At 38.1% G+C, this 18,607-nt stretch overlaps 1 protein-coding gene across 2 annotated transcripts in view; it reads right to left on the bottom strand.

Moving 5' to 3' along the window:
• Positions 1 to 18,607, bottom strand: part of GRIA2 (glutamate ionotropic receptor AMPA type subunit 2) — a gene marked incomplete at both ends in the record, with an annotated part of 87,291 nt that overhangs the window by 45,321 nt on the left and 23,363 nt on the right. For both annotated transcript variants that reach the window (XM_084263953.1, XM_084263954.1), the window contains one exon: positions 1,339 to 1,578. In XM_084263953.1, coding sequence (XP_084120079.1) covers positions 1,339 to 1,578 — 240 coding nt within the window. The remainder of the gene's footprint in view (positions 1 to 1,338; positions 1,579 to 18,607) is intronic.

The raw sequence follows: 18,607 nt of genomic DNA, 5'->3' as shown, positions 1-18,607 counted from the left end.
TGGAGCTTGTTATCACTGGGGTGCCTTACCACAATTAAAAGACACATGTAAGAAAACCAGACATAACCAAAGGGTGACTACATACAATTCCATATAGTTATTCCTGGCCAGATCCAGTACTGCAGCCCACAAGAACTGCAAGGTGGTTTTCAGTATTTCCGAAATATAAATCAAATGCAGATCTCATGCTGCAAACTACTAGCTGTCTGACAGAGTATTGGCTATGCAAGTAGTTTTATGTCTGTCCTTTCTAAAAAGTCAGTCAATGTTTCTGATTTGAGATGTGAATTTGAAAAGGATCTGCCAGAGAAATGGGCTTAGGGTGCATTGTTCCACACAGCATTACTGTGGGAGGCTATACAGCAGTATTAGTTTTTCTAACTTTAGCATCTACAACAATGATAAAGAACTGTCCTGAGGAGCTCTGAAGAACATAATGTATAAAATGGTATCAGAATGCAGAAAACCTAATGTCACCCCATTATTCAACAAACCACAGTGTGGTGGAACCATCCTTTAAATACAGGGTATCTTACCATTTAATGTGCACTCAATATTCATCTCTTACCAATAAATATGCAGGTGAAACACAAAATAGGATTTTTTTAAGGGAAAATGTAAGAATAGAAGTACGTTAGCCAAGAACTACTAGTTGAGTAGAATCTGAAAACAGAAGGACAATAATGGAGTTCCAGAAAAGGCAGTCAAAAAAACCCATTTCTCTATAATGCTGCTGTTTCTGAGAAAACTAATTACTTTACCACAATTTGCAAGTAATTTTTCTCAGATCATTAACTATTATTCTTACTACAGCCATAAAAGGGCATAGGACTTGAGAAAGCTGTACCACAGAAAAAGTTGCTCACAAGCAGTGGATCTGGGTTTATCAACAACAAAAAATAATAATCTAAGCTCAACAGAGGAGAGGGACTTTAATATTTATCAAAAGCAGATTCTGAGGAAGGAGGGACTGCATCTAAGATTCTTGCTTGTTTTGTGCCCAACTCTTGATTATGCATGTGTGGAGTGAAAATGTGGCATAAGATTACCCTTCATTCTCACATCTGCTTGGGTTTTTTTCTCCAGGAACTGTTTTACATTTGATTAATCTCACACTGCTAATCAGCACATGCTTGCAATTCTATCAAAGCATACTGTAATAATTTCATTCTCATTTAAACAATTTTGTTTTCTGTCCCAACAAGGCATTTCTAAATTTAAGCTTACACTTACTGCAGGTAAATATTCCCTTCCTTGTTTACTTTTCTAATATTAATTCAGCAGTTCAAGGACATACATCTAGCAAACAACATATAGCTAAAAAGTAACACATCCTACCTCTGTCGCTGTCATACAAATATGCAAACTTGGTCCACTGATAGTATTCAATCAAGCTAAGAAGAGCTCCCTTAAGGTCCGGTCTCATCTGAATGACAAAGGGATGTGTTCCATCTGTTGGAAAGCTGGGAGTTATGAAGGAGACATGAAGTGTCCCACAGAATGATGTTATGGTATTTACAGACTTCTTGTCATAGAATCCAAAAATAGCAAAGACTCCTCTTGAAAACTGGGAGCAGACTAGGAGAAAAAAAAAATAGGTGAGAGAAGCTAGAAAAAAAAATTAACAAAGTTGTATCATATATGTATTTATGATGAATAATAAAATTTTCTGATCACATCAGTAAAAGAAGAAAACAGCAATACTCTGCTATGGACATTATTATTTTTTACAGTATTATTAATAATGTAAAGCTGCTGCTAGAAACAACAGCAAAATCAGAGACATGGTTCACATTCCTAGACAATTAATTTAGAAATAAAACTCCCCAAGTTATTCTTAGATTTAATTTATACTGTAAAGAATTGTGATATAACATCAATGGCAGCTGTAATATCAAAAATGAGACATTATGATCACACATAGTATTATGGAAACAGATAACTTCTTGTCATGTTACAAATAAACTGGCTCGAAGGTCAAGACCCACTGTGCTTTTTGAGAAATATCTTAAATAACTTTGCATTTGGGGAAATATAAAGCCAAAATTAAAAGCAGATCTATTAACAGCAAGAAAAGTAAGAAGTTGATATGCTTTAAACCCCTGCCATTTCAAGGTGTTATTTTAATTCCTGCTTTGCAGAACTCAGCAAAAGCTGGTCCTTCTGGATGACACTTGCGGTCATGCTACAGAAAGAATAACCTCATAGGTGTAACAAACATGCTGATTCTTCACTTCTTATCACTGGAGACAATTCAAGCCAACTGATGAATGCTACTGACCACCACAGCCCGTATAAATTAAGAGTTAGTACTTCTGGATCATCCTCTTCTTTGAATCAGAGATGCACATTTCCTTACTGTACTCTGGTTTGAGACTTTGACACTGCAGGCTACACTAGTAACTTTCTCATTTATCAGCTGTGCATTCTTTGGTTTGCACACAGTCACCTTGGACAAGAGACATCTGTCTAGAGAAAACATCTAGTCAGCCTCAGTGCAATCCCTGCTCCACCTGACTTGTTTATAAATACAAATCACAGTGTAACTGAAGCTAATTTTGCCCAGATATTTAGTGCATTAATCCTTGAATATAATTCACATAAGGGCAAAAATAAGTTGACTTACTCCTAAAAGATTTGAAATAATACAGTATTTTCTCTTTTAAAGTTATTTCATCTTTTATTAAAAAAAATCAAACAAAACCCACAAAACCATGTCTTTATGCCCGTTATTATTTATTGCTATAATCTTTTCATGGCTTTGTCTATCTTTGCTACCACAGTCATCTTTCATAGCCTGATTACTTCTATATGCCAACTAAAAGCATCTAAACACAGTATGGGTGAAAATCTGAATCTGCCAGTTTCAACAGTTATCACCTATTAACTTTAATTAGGTCAGAATTTCACCTCAGGTGAAAGAATACAAGTAATTAAAAAAACCTTGATGAGTAATATCCCTTTACAAAAGGATGCTGCAGGTTTCCAGGGATAGAGTACATAATGGTCAGGCCTCTTCTGTTCCAACTGCAAATTGTTATGCAAAGTTCCAGTATTTATCTCAAGTGTATTCAGGGTATAACACTGCTCATGTTGAAGAAAGGTTTCTGAAAAAGGCTGTGAATTTTCCAAATAGCTTTTCTGTTCAAGTTACTGGAACTCCTTGTTCTATTCCAAATCACTATGCTCTCACTGAGACAAAGCCAACTCACTACCTCCCCACACACTCATGAACAACTGTTCTCCATCTGCAGCGAAGGCTAAATACTTTCTGAACTTGCTACAATAAAGGTGTTATTGTCTCATAATGCACCTTTGCAAATACACATTAAAATAAAGCACCAGTTTACATTTAGATCCCTGGGTGAGAGTTCTGCAGAAGACTGGCACGGGCACTCTACTGTGATGTTCTGTATTAAACCATTTTAATGCTACATGAAAGGTGGCAGACAGACAACAACAGTGTCATCCCATGATAACTGAGAAGTGAAAAAGTTTTACCGCAGTGTTGCTGACTCCTCGGATGCTATCACATCTCCTGTCACACTTACTGCTCTTCTTCAATCCCCAGTAAATGGTTCTAGGCATAGATGAATTAATGCTGCCTACAACAGCCAACAACCAGAGCCAGCTGCCTGCATCAGAAGCTTGAAAACCATACGTGGTGCTTTCTCAGAAGCCCTACTGCCACCCCTAATAGAGAAAAGCCCGACTTTTTGGGGCCCCGTGCTCCAGTCTGCCTCAGTTCCTCCCCCATCCAATTATTTGTGATAGCAAACAAAAAGCCCAGATTACTTATGCTAGGCTTCAAATGTGAACTGTGAGCATGCAATGGGTCTGGCATGGTATTCACTTTCCACATAGCACCCCACACAGTGCTGTGCTTTGGATTTTTGTGGCCAAATCAGTATTACTAATACACTAATGTTTTAGCTACTGCTGAGCAGTGCTTGCACAGCACCACAACTTTCTTTTCTCCCTCTGCCAATCCAGCAAGGAGACTGGGGGTGGACAAGAAGTTGGGAGGGGACACAGCTGCAACAACTAACCCAATCTGGTCAAAGGGATAGTCCACACCATGTAATGCCATGCTCAGCCATTAAACTGGGGTAGAGGAAGAAGGAGAGGGGCTCTGATTTCCAGGGTAGCTGTTGCTTGGAGACTGTCTGGGCATCAGTCTGCTTGTAGGAGAGGGCAAGTAACTGCCCTGGCACTAGTTGGGTGGGTTTTTTTTTTTTTACTTTGACACACAAGTGGTCTCACTTTTACTTCTCCTGTTCTCTCCTCTGTCCAGCGGGCAAACAGCTGCGTGGATGCCTGGCAGCTGGCTGGGACGAACCCATGACAGAGCAAAAGGTGTTATTCCACCCAGAGGAACGAGCTCTTAGTACCACTGTCCTGCACACAAATGTGTGAAGGAGTTGTGTAACCCTTCAGGAATACAAAGACACAATCGACTCTTCAGAAGACAACTGCTCTTGCAAACTGAACAACCTCCCCGATACGGCCCATCTCTCTCCAACAGTCACTTACTGCCTACTGACCAAACACAGTTCTCTGGAATTAACACAGCAAATGGCCCTCCATTTAATTATCTTCCTACCTGGTAAATCATCAGTCCTTACGTGTATGTGTCATCTTCTAGGAACGACTAGTAAAACTGGAATTCTGATCTCCTCTCCTGCATGAAGTACAAAGCACCACCTCCAGCTGGGTAAGTCCATTGCTGCAGCTCTAGCTACTCACAGGAGCTGCAGCTTAAAACCTGGATGCCTCAAACACATGCACTCAATCCTGACAAATACTAAGATAAAGGTATTTTATATTTAAAAAATTACTAAGAAACCTGCCACACAGATATAAACTCTCATTTAATTCCACTAGCCCCTCCAGGATGTGAGATGAAACTTCTAACACGAATCTTGAAATTAAGGACGTAACACACATTAACAAACTCTAAGCTATGTGGGTCAGCCAAAAAATCAGGATAAATGTTAATACAGGTCATACTAAAATTTCATGAGCAGTGATCAGCTCTACAGTTGAACACTGAAGAACCTCAGTGCTGTGCTTTTGTGCATGAAATTACTCTGAAGGGAAGTGGGAGGGCACCCGTACCATGGAATAAAAACTTGCTAAAAATAAGCATTTAGACTGTTTCAAGACAAGTGCTTGCAATTGTTCTGGGGCATCTGGTCTCTCAGGAGCAGGAGGCAAAAGAAGGGATGGTATTTCCAAATATATAATGGTGATCCAGTGGTTAATGCAGAAAGTGTAATTGGTTTTGGCAGTATTCCCACCTTAGACTCAGTCTACAGTCATGTTGTTATTGCTGGGAGACATTAGTTTTATAATGGTGAATCACAAGCTGTTCACAGTTATTAGATTTAAAAAAAATCATCATGATTAGGACTCATAAACCACTGAAACATGAAAGATCTATTTTATTAAAGACATTGGAAGCAACTGCCAGGATTCATCCCTTTCAATCCCTTCTGTATTAATTGTTATCTTTAGGTTTATATTGTCCTTTCTAGAAACAGTCAGTGGCCTACTTAGCTACAAGAGGGCAAGAACATAGTAAGCTCATTTTGTGACCACTTTTGTAGAGAGACTTGTCTAGAATGGCAAATAACTGAGACTCCATTAAACAGCGTAAATAATTAAAGGTAGCCGAGAAACAATCCCCATAAGGTTTTGCTATAGTTAAATATTAAGTATTTTATATTAGACTTCTTGTTGTTCTACTAACATAGCCAGGGAAAAAATATCCCAGGTGGGGAGGTCTCATGAGAGCAGAGTAGAGGGGCAGAATCTCTCCCCTTGACCTGCTGGTCACACTGTTTTTGATGCAGCCCAGGGAAGGGCTGGCTTTCTGAGCTGCAAGTGTGCACTGCAATTCATGTTGAGCTTGACATCAATCAACACTCCCAAATCCTTCTCTTCAGGGTGGCTTTCAAGCCATTCTCCACTCAGCCTGTTAGTTGTGCTTCGGATTGCACCGACCCACGTGCAAGGACCTTGCACTTGGCCTTGTTGAACTTCATGCTGTTCTCATGGCCCCACCTCTCAAGCCTTTCAAGGTACCTCTGGATGGCATCCCTTCCCTCCTGCGTGGCAACCTCACCACACAGCTTGGTGTCGCTGGCAAACTTGCTGAGGGTGCACTCAATCTCATCTGCCTGTGTTGCCACCGAAGATGTTAACCACTGCCAGTCCCAGGACTGGCCTCTGAGCAATGGCATTTGTCACTGGTTTCCATTTGGACATTGAGCTGTTGATCACAACTCTGAGTGTGACCATCCAGCCAATACCTTATCCACTGAGTGTTCCATCTATCGAATCCATGTCTCTCCAATTTAGAAACAGGGATATCGTGTGGGACAATGTCACCTGCTTTGCATATTCTTTTATAAGTATTGCTGTTATTTCCCTCTTTCTTTGCTATCCTAGTACACCATTCTTATCCCAACCCATGAGTTTTACCTTCTTCTTCCAATTGTCCTCCCCATCCCACTGGGGGATGGAGGAGTGAAAAAGCAGCTGAGTGATGCTCAGCTGCTGGATGGGGCTAAACCCAACAGACTCAAATAGTGTCAACTGAAGAGCAGATTTGAAAATTCACAATACAAAAATATTATAAATAATGTTCAGCTTTCCACAATGTAGTGATGTTAGTTTAGGAATGATAGTTTATTTTCATGACTGAAGAACTGAATCTCTAGAGGCATAAAAATCACTTAGAAATAGCTGCACTTGAATACATATGCATAGAAACTATTACTGATCAAATCTTCCTAAGCCAAGATTTTCCTTCCAAGGAGAGAGCAATGAACCTAATTCTTGTTTACCTTCAGGGCCAATTACATTGGAAAAAGAAAATGCTCACTTAAATAATTGAAACAATTTTTTGCATATAGGTAAGTTTCCATAAAGTGATGATTTTTAACATTCTTCTAATTTTACAAAATGTTTCTATATTTTTAGTTAATTAAGAGTTTTGATACTTGTTTTCTGTCCAAAGAGGAAAATTTAAAATGACTGAGAAAATATTTGCCATTCAGTATTAGATTTTAAATGCTGTCTAGTATTAATGCGGCTTTATGTTAGATTATTATACTAACTTGGTTTAATATAGTGTTAACAAAACGGTCTTAATATTAAACATAGGGAATTAAGTCTTCAGTGCATATTTTAATCACACCCAATAGTATGATCATTTATTTCTAAGAGAAAGAAAATACGGCACAAGTGTAGAGAGAGTCAACACTGCCTCTGCAAGAGAGGATTGAAACACAAAGGAAATGCTCCTTGGTCTGAAAAGTTGATTGATAGAGGAGTCAGAAATGGCCAGGCACAAGGTGAGAAACCCAAATGCCCAGTTTGTAATTTCAGCTTCTGAAAGGCGACAATAAGAACAAGCAGACAGTAGAAAGGAACCACAAACAATAGCTGCAACAAAAGTAGCAAAAAATAAGCAAGAACCACAGCTGCCAAAAGAATTCACATATGATTGAAACTGCATCAAAAAATCATTATGAAAAATAAAAAGCAGTAAAGATTGTTTCCCAAGCTATTAAGAAAATTGCAGCCTGGCAGAAAGCATATTGTATACACTCTTACAGACTCTTTTTGTAGCAATGTTATATATATGCATGGTCTGTTTTACCCATTCAGATTTTAAGTCCACCCAAAGTGTTACTTAGAACCAGAGTAAGTATTTAAACAGCATGACTTCTGATAGGTTACTTTTTCTAGGGCCATGGTAGACTGGCTAAAACTGGGAAAAAAACAGATTCCCGAGGCTCACAGAAGACCATAACAAGCAAAAGATAAGACAATGGACCAAAGCTTCATGGTTCAATAAAAGATAGACAGAGAAACCTTAAAAAGGCTGGCATTTTAACATCCCAAGATACCCTTTACCAAAGCTGAGAGGAAAATCAATGCCAATTAAAACATCAGTGGCAATCAGAACTAAAAATATGCTACAATTCTGGACAATAACACACTGAATTACATAGAAATAAACCTTTTTGTCTCATTTTGCAATTTTTAATTCCAGCAACAATAAACGTGGATTTTTGTTTTATTTTGAGCATTTAGGAGAATCTCCATGCCCAGAACTACGGCCATTCAATACCGATCTAACCTGTGTATATTCCATTTTCCATACTGTACAGATACATATATCGTGGTTAAAACCCAGACCTCACTGGGAAAGATCAGCGTAAGAATGATGCAAACCTGAAATACCTCAGTGATGACTTCCTCACCTGTACACTCAGTATTAAAGCACAAACCACAGCTTAGAGCAACAGCTAGCAAACAAACGATCCCTAACAGAAAGGGGGGCTCAGTTTTGCACACAGATGACTACAAAAATTCTCACAGCCTCAGACAAGGAAGAGAGCAAAATCTAAATCCCGAGGATGGAATGTCTGTAGGGGACAATTACAGTGGAACAGGTACAGAAGATGTTTTTCCAAGTTTTCTGGCAGAAATGTAGTCTTTAGTTACTGTTAGGAACTGAAATGTTTGTTCAGAAATTAAGCAACCAAATGGAACTTTCCACACCATGTTATTACCAAAGGTGGCTTTGATCAGTGACGAAAATCAGAGTAAAAACCTTGGGTTGCTGCAGTACAAAAGTTCAAAAGACCAAAGAAGAGGTAGATTAATCTGTTTCAACCAGTCAATCATACCTCACACTGAGGAAAGAAACTTTGTGGGATATTTTAAGCAAGTACAAAAAAACCTTCAAGAAGTTAGTGGCCATCTGTTAGGAAAGTACATGACGATATGGCACAGCTTCTCTATATGCTAATGCTGCAATAATGAAGGTGGTAAATAAACATCATGTTCAGATTGAAACAACAGGTCAGAAAAACAGTCTGTTTCAATGACAGTTGCATTCAATTACATATTGCTTGTCTGTGTACTGTAAGCATTTGCAAATCTTTTTCATTGCTAGGACGATTACCATGATGCAAAATGAATCACTGCAAACACTGCCGAAAGAATCGTGTTAAAACAATTACACTTTTATGAATAAGATTCCTGGAATAAAATAAAAATGCAATGCACGTATTCACATGAAAAAAAATGCCCGTATTCCACAGAATTCTTTACACAGCTCTTGCCAGAACTGTTAGGATCCTAGTGTATTTGTCTAAATCCCCATTACTGCCAGCTGAAGGAGAGACAATGCTTCCTGAACCCTGAATGTGGTGGTGACCTGGTAGTTGTTAAATAACAGAAATATAATTTTATCTTGTCTGCAAAAAACCCGCTGTCTCCAAAATCAGAACATTCTTCGGGAAGCTCCACTTCCCTGCTTCACTTCCGTCTTCCCACCACCCCAAATAAAAAGCATCCTATTTTAATTTAATTGCATAAAATTTAAACTAAGTTATTTCCTTCAACTCCAAGAACTCGCCTTGTAAATCCATCTGCCTGGTTTTCTGACTGTGTTTGTACCTTTACCAAAAATTACAGCCTTGCAGAAACACAAAATTATGAATATCTGATAAAGTATTACCTTCTAGATGTAGAAGCAAGTAATCAAATCTAAGAGACTACTGTCTTTTCAGAGCCACGCTGCAAGAGTCATGGAAAAGTCAGCTTTTTCAGGGCTTAGTTTGTGCAGTCAGCACAATTTTACTGAATGTATCAGAGCCAATGTAATTTATCCCAACTAAAAATGCAGTTCTCCATTTTTAGCATGATTATTTTCACAAAGTTTTCAAAGCAGAAATGCTATATACAACTGAACACTCACCATCCCTTCTCCCCCTTAATCAGCATTGCTGGAAGCATCCTGTTTATACATTTCATTAAACCAATTGTCTTCCAGTTCCCAAGAAAATGTCACTGTGTAAAACTGGGTATTTGAAAGTTTATAAAAAGGAAGATACAATTAACTTGGTAGGTACAAATACTTTTTGTTAAAATGTCAACAGATTGAGATTCAGTTTATCACTTGATTTTCCTTGATCTAGAAGAGCCAACAATCGTACCTGAACAGACTGTCTGAGAACACCTTATACTATCTAAAAGGAAACAGTTTCAGCACCATTGCTCTGTTAGAAGGACGGGTATAGCTATGAGAAAAGACTGAGGCTGACTTGTAAAAATACTATAAAGAAATTGGAATAAATCTTAAAGAAAGTGCTGTAAGGAATAAAGAGGATTTCCTGAGGCAGAAAATATCTAAGTGATCTGTTACTTTCAGAAGACTTCATACCACATTTTTAAAGGAAAAAGCTGTTAGTATCCAACTGCTCATTTGTGACTTGCCATACAGGTTATTCTGAGGAAGTCAGATGTTTGATCCTAGACATTTATTACTTACATATCTCCCTCTGAAGCTACACAACTGAGAGTCTACTTCACTCACGCAGCAGTATCCAGCCTACGCTCACTACTGAGTGCACTAGCACACAGCTGTATTGCAGGGACCTGTTGTATCTCTGCCCTAAGGTCTCAGTCCCTCCAGAGAAAAGAGATTATTTTAAATCATAAAATTAAAAAAAATAAAAACAAAAAAACTCCCAAAAAAATTCCACTAACCTCCCTCCCCAACTAAAAAATTTAGCATAAGTACATAAACATACCTCTGCAGATAGAAGTATCTCATACTAACTAATGATCAAATTAAGCAAGACAAAGAGACCTCAACTTCCTATGCTGTGTTAGGTAGCTTCTACCCCTCATAGGAAGAGCAACGATGGGCCCTTCCACCTGCAAAAACCTTGCTCAACCTCCACCCAATATTGTTCCAACCCCAACCACTGACCCACAGCAAAGTTGACATACTTACAGGTGATTTTTTTGGCGGCTCTTTAGGCTGCACTTCCAGCCATAGTGTAATTTACTGTAAGATGTTGCAAATTTCTGACATTCACTGGGGCAATCAGCTGTTAACCTAATTGCTGGGCCTTATTTGTATTTACAAATGGTCTAATACATCACACACTTTCCTATCTCCATGCCCTACGTTTTCAATGACTGTAGAAATAACAGAAACATTTATTTGTTAAGTATTCAAACACTATTCAGTAAACATTATTAGTAATACAAATCAGAAAAGCACTAAAATCCTTTTAATTAGGATACCCTAGTGAACAGCTTAGTGTCCTGATTATATGACTTTTTTAATTAAGAAAGGAAGTTATTAAAAAATGGAACAGTACGGAGAGCTTTAAAATGATAAAGTGAAATGAGCGTTCATTGCAAGCAGAGGAAGGAAAATGATGCTCCTTGCCTTTCCTTTGTTAGCTCCTTTAATTGTTAGCTCCTTTAATAACTTGATGCATTTATAAATGGACTAGAAGCTTTAACTTTTCAGCTCGTATTTAGAAAATGCCATTTTAGCACTGGTAGAATAAATTCTTGTTAAACAAAAGTTAAGAGAGGTTTGATAAAGCAGATCATTCTTAGTTACTTTAACAAAGCAATGATTCGTCCTTCCAAGTGGAAAGTATTACAATACAAGCTTCACTGTGACTGAAACTGCAGTTCCAGATTTTCTCCTCCTGTGTTCAGATCTCACAGGAGGAGGGCTAATTAGCTTAGGTGAAGTTTCATACTGTTTAACCTCTAAGTTTTGCCTATATTACCTGAGCTAATTTAAGCACCCACACTGTATGGCATGCTATGTACAGACATGTAGACATACTACATTGAACTAGAAACAATTTATAGAGGAAACCTGTCCAATGTCTAAACTAGTGTGCAAACAAGCACTGTGATAATGTCTAAGGGTCACAGTTTCTGGGCCTTTAAGTTCTCTTCAGCAAACCTCCCATTACATCATGTATGCTCTCTCACTGTGTAAATGTTCTGCAGAGGTTTGCAGGATTACTGGATTACTGGGCTTTATAAAAACCCACTATTCACCCACCCTAACTGCTGTTCCTGTGGTGGGCCTAAGTCATCACACACACAAAAGAAATAATTTTTTTTTAAAAAAGACCTACTCTTCCTTGAGATTTATTTAATTTGGCTGAATGTCAGGAAACTGTGTGCTGTGCATATATGACCAGTAACTCATTTCTGGAAAATGAGCTTTTTCACCATAAGGATTTGGTTTTAAGCTTTAAAACTTTCTGATAATTTAACTGAGGTAAACAATCATTAAAATATTTACCAACACTATTTAGTAGATTTGCATTCCTAAAGCAAATAAAGCTTTTCAATTTCCCTTGCAAATAGTCACCTGAAATCGATCATTTATTAAGAGCTTGTAGGCACAGATTTAGTCAAAACCATGGCCTTTTCCAGGTACATTTACATCACAGAAACGGGACTCCACATCTCCTTTGTATCAAATCCCAGAAAAAAGCTTTAAGTATAGTGTCCTTCCAGAAATCTGCAGGTTCAGGGACATGCATCACCCTAAAGGAGTTAATGATAAGCCCCCTAGAAAGAGATTCCTGACATTAGAAAAATAAAAAAATCACCACCTGCACTGCACCTCAAAAGGCCAGCCTAAGAGTCTGAATGTCCCAGCCCCTTGGATAACAACTTAAGCAACTGCTGAAGCTCAAGTGAAACAGCTAAGACTTTTTGCTATATCCTAATATTGAAGGGAAGAGTACGTTTTCTAGTGTTTCCCCTACTCAAAATTCAGTAGCTACTCGGTATTTTTCCATAATTAGATCAAGAAACAACATTAACATTACAAATATTATTCTTCTCTGTAAGCCCCACTTACTGTGTTTAACTGATGTGCTACCTATATTACAATAACTTTGGGGGTAATTTCAGTATCTCACCCTGCCCAGAGTAATCAGTGTTTTGCAGATACCACATTCTAAGGCGGACAGCAGCAGGCTTTTAAAAAAGCTTCTATAAATAACACCTGATCAGCATGTAATGCAACAAAATACAGCACTTTGCAGCATATGGCGTGCAAAGCAGTGAAGTGAAGGGCACACCTAGATCACAGCTGTGGCATGCCACCTAGTTTGCTCCATAACACTTACTTAACCATATGGCTCACCCTAGGTGGCCAGCCACCACTACAGCACAGGTGTGTACTCTTCCACTCGAATTCATGACCCATGCAACAATGCTGAAATCAGCTCTTCTGTTCACATATTCAATGTCAGTTCTGTTGTATGAATTTACTTAAGGTTTACTACAAGAAACAAACAGAAATTTTGCCTAACACCTGCATATGACAAAATACTTAATTACACTGCATACTGTTTAAGAACATTTTCCACTGGGGAGCAAGGCCTGATCTAAAGCTCATTGACAGCCACAGAACAAGGGTGATGCACTTAAGAGAGCAAATTTATAGTGTCTGACCAACAGCAAACTTCAATATCCTCCAAAACACAGGCATCAGTCTGGAATAAAAATCTTGTTTATTTTGGCTCCCTTGTTAGTGAGACAAACGTGAGAATTTCAGCTCACAGGTTTTCCCCACCCACTCTGGCCTCTTCCATGGTTCTTACATCAGACCTGCTCTGCCCATGAACTAGATCCTCACCATTAACACAGCCTTTCTCCCTTGCTTTCTGCTTGGCTAGAAGCAACATCTTCAAGAAGCCCTCTGACCTTACTAGGCTTCATCCCCCTAAAGGATTGCAAACTGACAGAAAGGCATCTGTATTTCAAACACAGCCAATTTATTACAGGCACCCTCTAATGCTTCATAAATCAGAGAACATGCAAGCACATTTTTGCTGGTCTCTACATGACGGCATGCTAAGACTGCTGTAGATAGAATCATAGAATGCTTTGGGTTGGAAGGGACCTCAAAGATCTAGTGCCAATCCCCCTGCTATGGGTAGGGACACATTCACCTAGCTGAATCTGTTACATAAACCAGTGTTGGGATTTCCCCCTTCCCTGCCCCCAAGCTCTTTGACCTTTTCATCAAGCATCTTTTTTCGGAGATACTGTGAAATTCCTTGCCTTGAGAACCAGAAGTGAAACAAAGAAAACAGTCAATGCTGATTTCAGAGCTGTCCTGAGCAGAGCTGGCATTTCAGTACCTGAAATTACCACTGGCAATATTTGCAAGAACCACCATTTTATTATGCAAACATATGAAATACAGTAACAGCTTAATCTTATTCTCATTGGAGTCATTGGAAGTTTTGGTATTTACTGAAACAGGAAACAGAGCAAACACAAGACTCTTAATAATCCAAGCTCACTCACCATTGTGCAAATAGCACTAGATTAATTCAAGGCACCATTGTAACATACAGAATGGCTCTGCGCCGGGGAAAGGGAAACCTCACTCATCATGGGGATAGAGAACTCTTCAACTGCAGAAACCCTGGAAGCAACCCTCTGTGCTTCAGTGTGCCAGTGCTGGTCAAAGAGCTACAGGATGGGGCTCTGTGTCCAACGCATCCCCGGCCATCAGGGCTCCAGTCCCCACACAACTCACTGCCTTGCAGACACCCAAGTTCCACTGAAAACGTGGTTCTCCAGTCGGCTTGCTGAAACCAGAGAGTGCACACAGCTACGAGTTCACAGCACCAGGCAGAGCAATTCTGTGCACAGACAGATTTGGTTTTAATGAATCCAGAACAAAGTCGTGTTTTTCCAGTCTTCAGCTTTATTAAGGTATTTTATGTGACAGTGAGAATACATTTCTTTGGACAACGATAAATAACAGAAGAGATTTTGTACATTTTGCCTTGTATTGTTAAATACATGCTAGTCACACGCCTCATCAACCCTGACTATGGAGACACTGCCAGAATGGAAGAGAAATTTTGAACCTTTTAAAGATACTTTAACCATAGGTCTTGACCAATTTATATGCCAATCCCTTCGCTCATCAAGACTTTTTTGCACTATCAGCCCATATTGTTGAACTGAACCCCAAACAATATGAGTGAATATAGGAACTGTTCCCTTTTAATTTGAATGGTGATAATGCAAATCCAATAAAAGCATTTTTACATCAGTCTGCAGGTTTTATATGTAGCTGGAAAATCATAAAATGATACATATTTACATTCAAAAAACCCACCAAAATCTCACAAATATTACAGAAAATGGCAGTTAAGCAAACTGATTCTAAATATGAATTATATACTATTTTGAAATCTGGTGTGAAAAAGAACAAGGGGAAGATAAAAAAAAAAAAAGAAGAAAACCAAAGGCTTCTGGAAGTCAGAAATAAGGTACAACCTCTCCTCCTTTTCTATTTAATACAGTATCCAAAGTCTTGATTTCACTAACTTACAGTATCTTAAAAGTCCTGTAAGTGGCAAACTCTGGACAACTATGCTATACTAACATAAATATGAGGGGTTTTTTTATGACTATGAAATCCTCATGCAATGCACAAGATATATATATATATATATATATACTTTGTATACAGTCAAAAATCAATTAAAAGTATCCTCAAACAACTTCTTATGCTTTGAATTACTTAGGTAAATATCATATATATTAAAATACTGCAGATGTATTATTTTATATAGCTGCTAATGTCAAAGGAGGTATGCATTGTTTGTGTTTAGAAATATAAAATATTACACATTGCTTTTGTTACTTCTCTGACAAGGTAGAATGTGTCAGTTAGGTACTTAACCTAAAATTAATTAATTACTAAGTAGGCCAAATTACATGAGTTTTCAGGTTAAAAACAATATTGTATTCCACACGGCAATGCCAAAATAGATTAATAACCCCCAATGTAAAACAAAAGCTCAGAAAAATCCAGAGCAAGGATACAACATAAAAGGTTAAGCAACACTGCCAATGACAAAAGGTTTAACCCCTTCACACAAATATGGAAGATAAATGACTTTATGTAAATGTAACTGTTCACAGCTTTCCTTGACAAATTTAAATGACAAGCATGAAAGCCAAATTTCATCAAAAGCATGTGCTAAGTACCTTAGCAAAGGATCTCTCAAACATTATTTATCTCCTATGTAAACATGTGACTTGGAGGGTGTTTATCAGGCATATGCCATTAAAAAGCTTACTGTCTCAGATTCTTTTGGGGGATACCAGCTCAGGCTGTGAAACTGCACAGAAATGATTTATTCAAAGAATTATATAATGGTTAGTTTACTTTTAATTTCAACTTCTTGGTTCGCCCTTTTTAATCTTTTCAGTCCATTCTAATATTGCCATGGTATTGCTGCAGTAAGCATTGAGTTCTGAGCTGTCTGTCTTCACTGGATTCAAAAAAACCTTCCAACCAATTTTGTAGACAAATCACAGGCAGTAGAGACGACTAAGACTGCAAAAATCTTCTCATCTAAGCCATTCTCCTCCCAAGGCAAAGCCATGTCTTTGACCCAGTGGCACCTCTCTAATAGACACACACCATTCATGAAGGAGCCTTAACATCCACTACGGGAGCTAAGCAATGAAAGCTGTAACATTAAATGACAAAGTACATTACAATTCTCTTTAGGTACTAACATACAGAAATGCCCTTGTTGGGAAGTTTTAAAGTCATAAAGTTAATGTACATTTTAACTAAGCTATCCTCATTTTTGTTGGGTATGTCTGCATAGACAATCTCAAGAGTTTCAATCACTACAAATGAAAATCTTTTAACCTACACATTATCATTAATGGATGCTAAACTGCAGTTATTGCACAGTATCAGCAACACTTTGTACAGGGCAGGTTTTTATGTTTAAGCCCTCAGTAACATTTCCTTGAGAGGTATCTGGGAAAAAAAAAATCTCCTTTCTTGTTTCTTCAAATAATGGGCATCTTTACAAGAAAAAAAAAATATCTAAGAATATGTATTTATAGAGTTATTATGAGTACCAACTGTACCAGAATTAATGACACTTTTCATTATGACTAACTCTCCTACAGACACTTACTATGGAATGCTCCTTAAGAAACAAGACTTTCACTACAAGTGAAAAAAAATAAATTAGCTGAAATATGATACTTGCTTTTGAAGGCTGTAATAAAGGTCAAAGTTGTAGTATTAATTAGTAGACTAAAAGTTAAATCAATACAACATAGCATAGATCAAAGAAGACTTGTGCCCTAGTGTTCTCACATCAGACTACAAACTTGTTTTTTATTTTTTCAGTACCATTAGATGTACCTTCTACTTATCCCACAGTGAAGGTGTTTATGATACAAGTGGCTGAGCTAAAACAACTTTCTATAAGAATGAGAAGTCAGAAGAGAAAGGCAAACCTGTTAATTGGAAATTAAAAGATGAAAGCAGATGAAACAAGGAAAAAAAATAAAATCTGTGTAAGGTGAAGGCAAAGCCAAGAAAGAACAACTGTAAAATCATCCCAGGAAAAGTGTGATTTATCCAGTTAAAGGACTTCATTGTACATTCCTTGCTGTTTTCTCGTGCTGAAGGGCTTAACCACTGAAGGTGGTTTTTTCTGTATTGTAGCTATAAAGAGTGCTGTGTCATTGCTGACAACAGAGGTGCTCTTCAACTGAAAGTCCTACACACACTGCTTTTCTGTCCCAATTTAATATGGAATGACCTCAACCACCTTCAGTTTCAGCACCAGAAGCTGCCCAGCCCTACAGTTCTTTGCACCTTGAATGGCTAAGCTCCTTGGCAACTGGCATTTGTAATTATCTGAAACTGTGCAGAACTTGTGCTATTTGATAATGATACCAAGCACACAGAAGCAGCATCTTTGCTTTACAATACCGGAAAAGATTAGTCTGCGTCATGATGCCAGCATCATGGAGATGAGTCACACCAGCAGATTAAGTAGTGTACCCACATCACAGAGTGGGGCAATGAGACTACAAGAAAAGCAAAAAAAAATTTTAAAAGATTTTTAAGCAGCAGTAAAACCAATAGTGGGACTAGTACCTTACAAAACATTCAAATTAACCAAAGTGCTTTTAGGGGTGACTCTTGTATCAGAGGAAATGAAAGACTTCCCTTTGTGTTCAAAGGCCCAGAATACATGTCACTGGAAAATCAAATGTACTTAAAAATGTAATGACAGTAATGAACCAGCATTACTATAATTAACCATGTCATCTTTAGTGGAGAACCATCTTCTATGTATGGCACTTATCAGTCTCATTTTATAGAAAGTGAGGTATTGTTGCATGGTTTAGCTGAGCGGTTTCAGTGGGAAAAAATGACAAAATCATACAAGCACTGTGAATAGAATTAAAATCTGAAAGAGCAAGCATTTCAGGAAAGCCTATCTACCTGTGATCACATCCCTTATAACAAGTTCACACAAGGTACTAAGTGCTCAATCCAAATACCAGCTGGTCATTCAGAGGAGAAAAACAATCTCTTTTAATGGTCCTTCGGAAGACAGGCCTTGCAGCGAATTTGATGCTTTCTGGTATATTACCCACACTCAAAAAAAAACCAAAACAAAAGGTATTAAATACTTAAAAGGACACATGGAAGATGAAGTCACTGTGAATGTGCATGGCAGTCTCAGAAAGGAATCCATCAAAGCACTTTAAATCCTAGCTCACAAGTCATGAGCTGGCAGTGTATGCCAACTCTTACCAAACCACAGCAAAATGTAGATCACTTTGGAGCAACCTGTGACAAAAATAGGCCATTAGGTCAGATGCAAGCAGTGTGAAAGAAGAAAGAAGCTAAGTGTATCAACCCTGTTAAGTAGCATAAGAAATT

Source organism: Gallinula chloropus (genome assembly GCF_964237585.1).
Source record: "Gallinula chloropus genome assembly, chromosome: 4".
In the NCBI taxonomy this organism is placed as follows: Eukaryota; Metazoa; Chordata; class Aves; order Gruiformes; family Rallidae; genus Gallinula; species Gallinula chloropus.
Note: the sequence above shows the minus strand (reverse complement) of the source record. Positions and strands in the feature narration are given on the sequence as shown.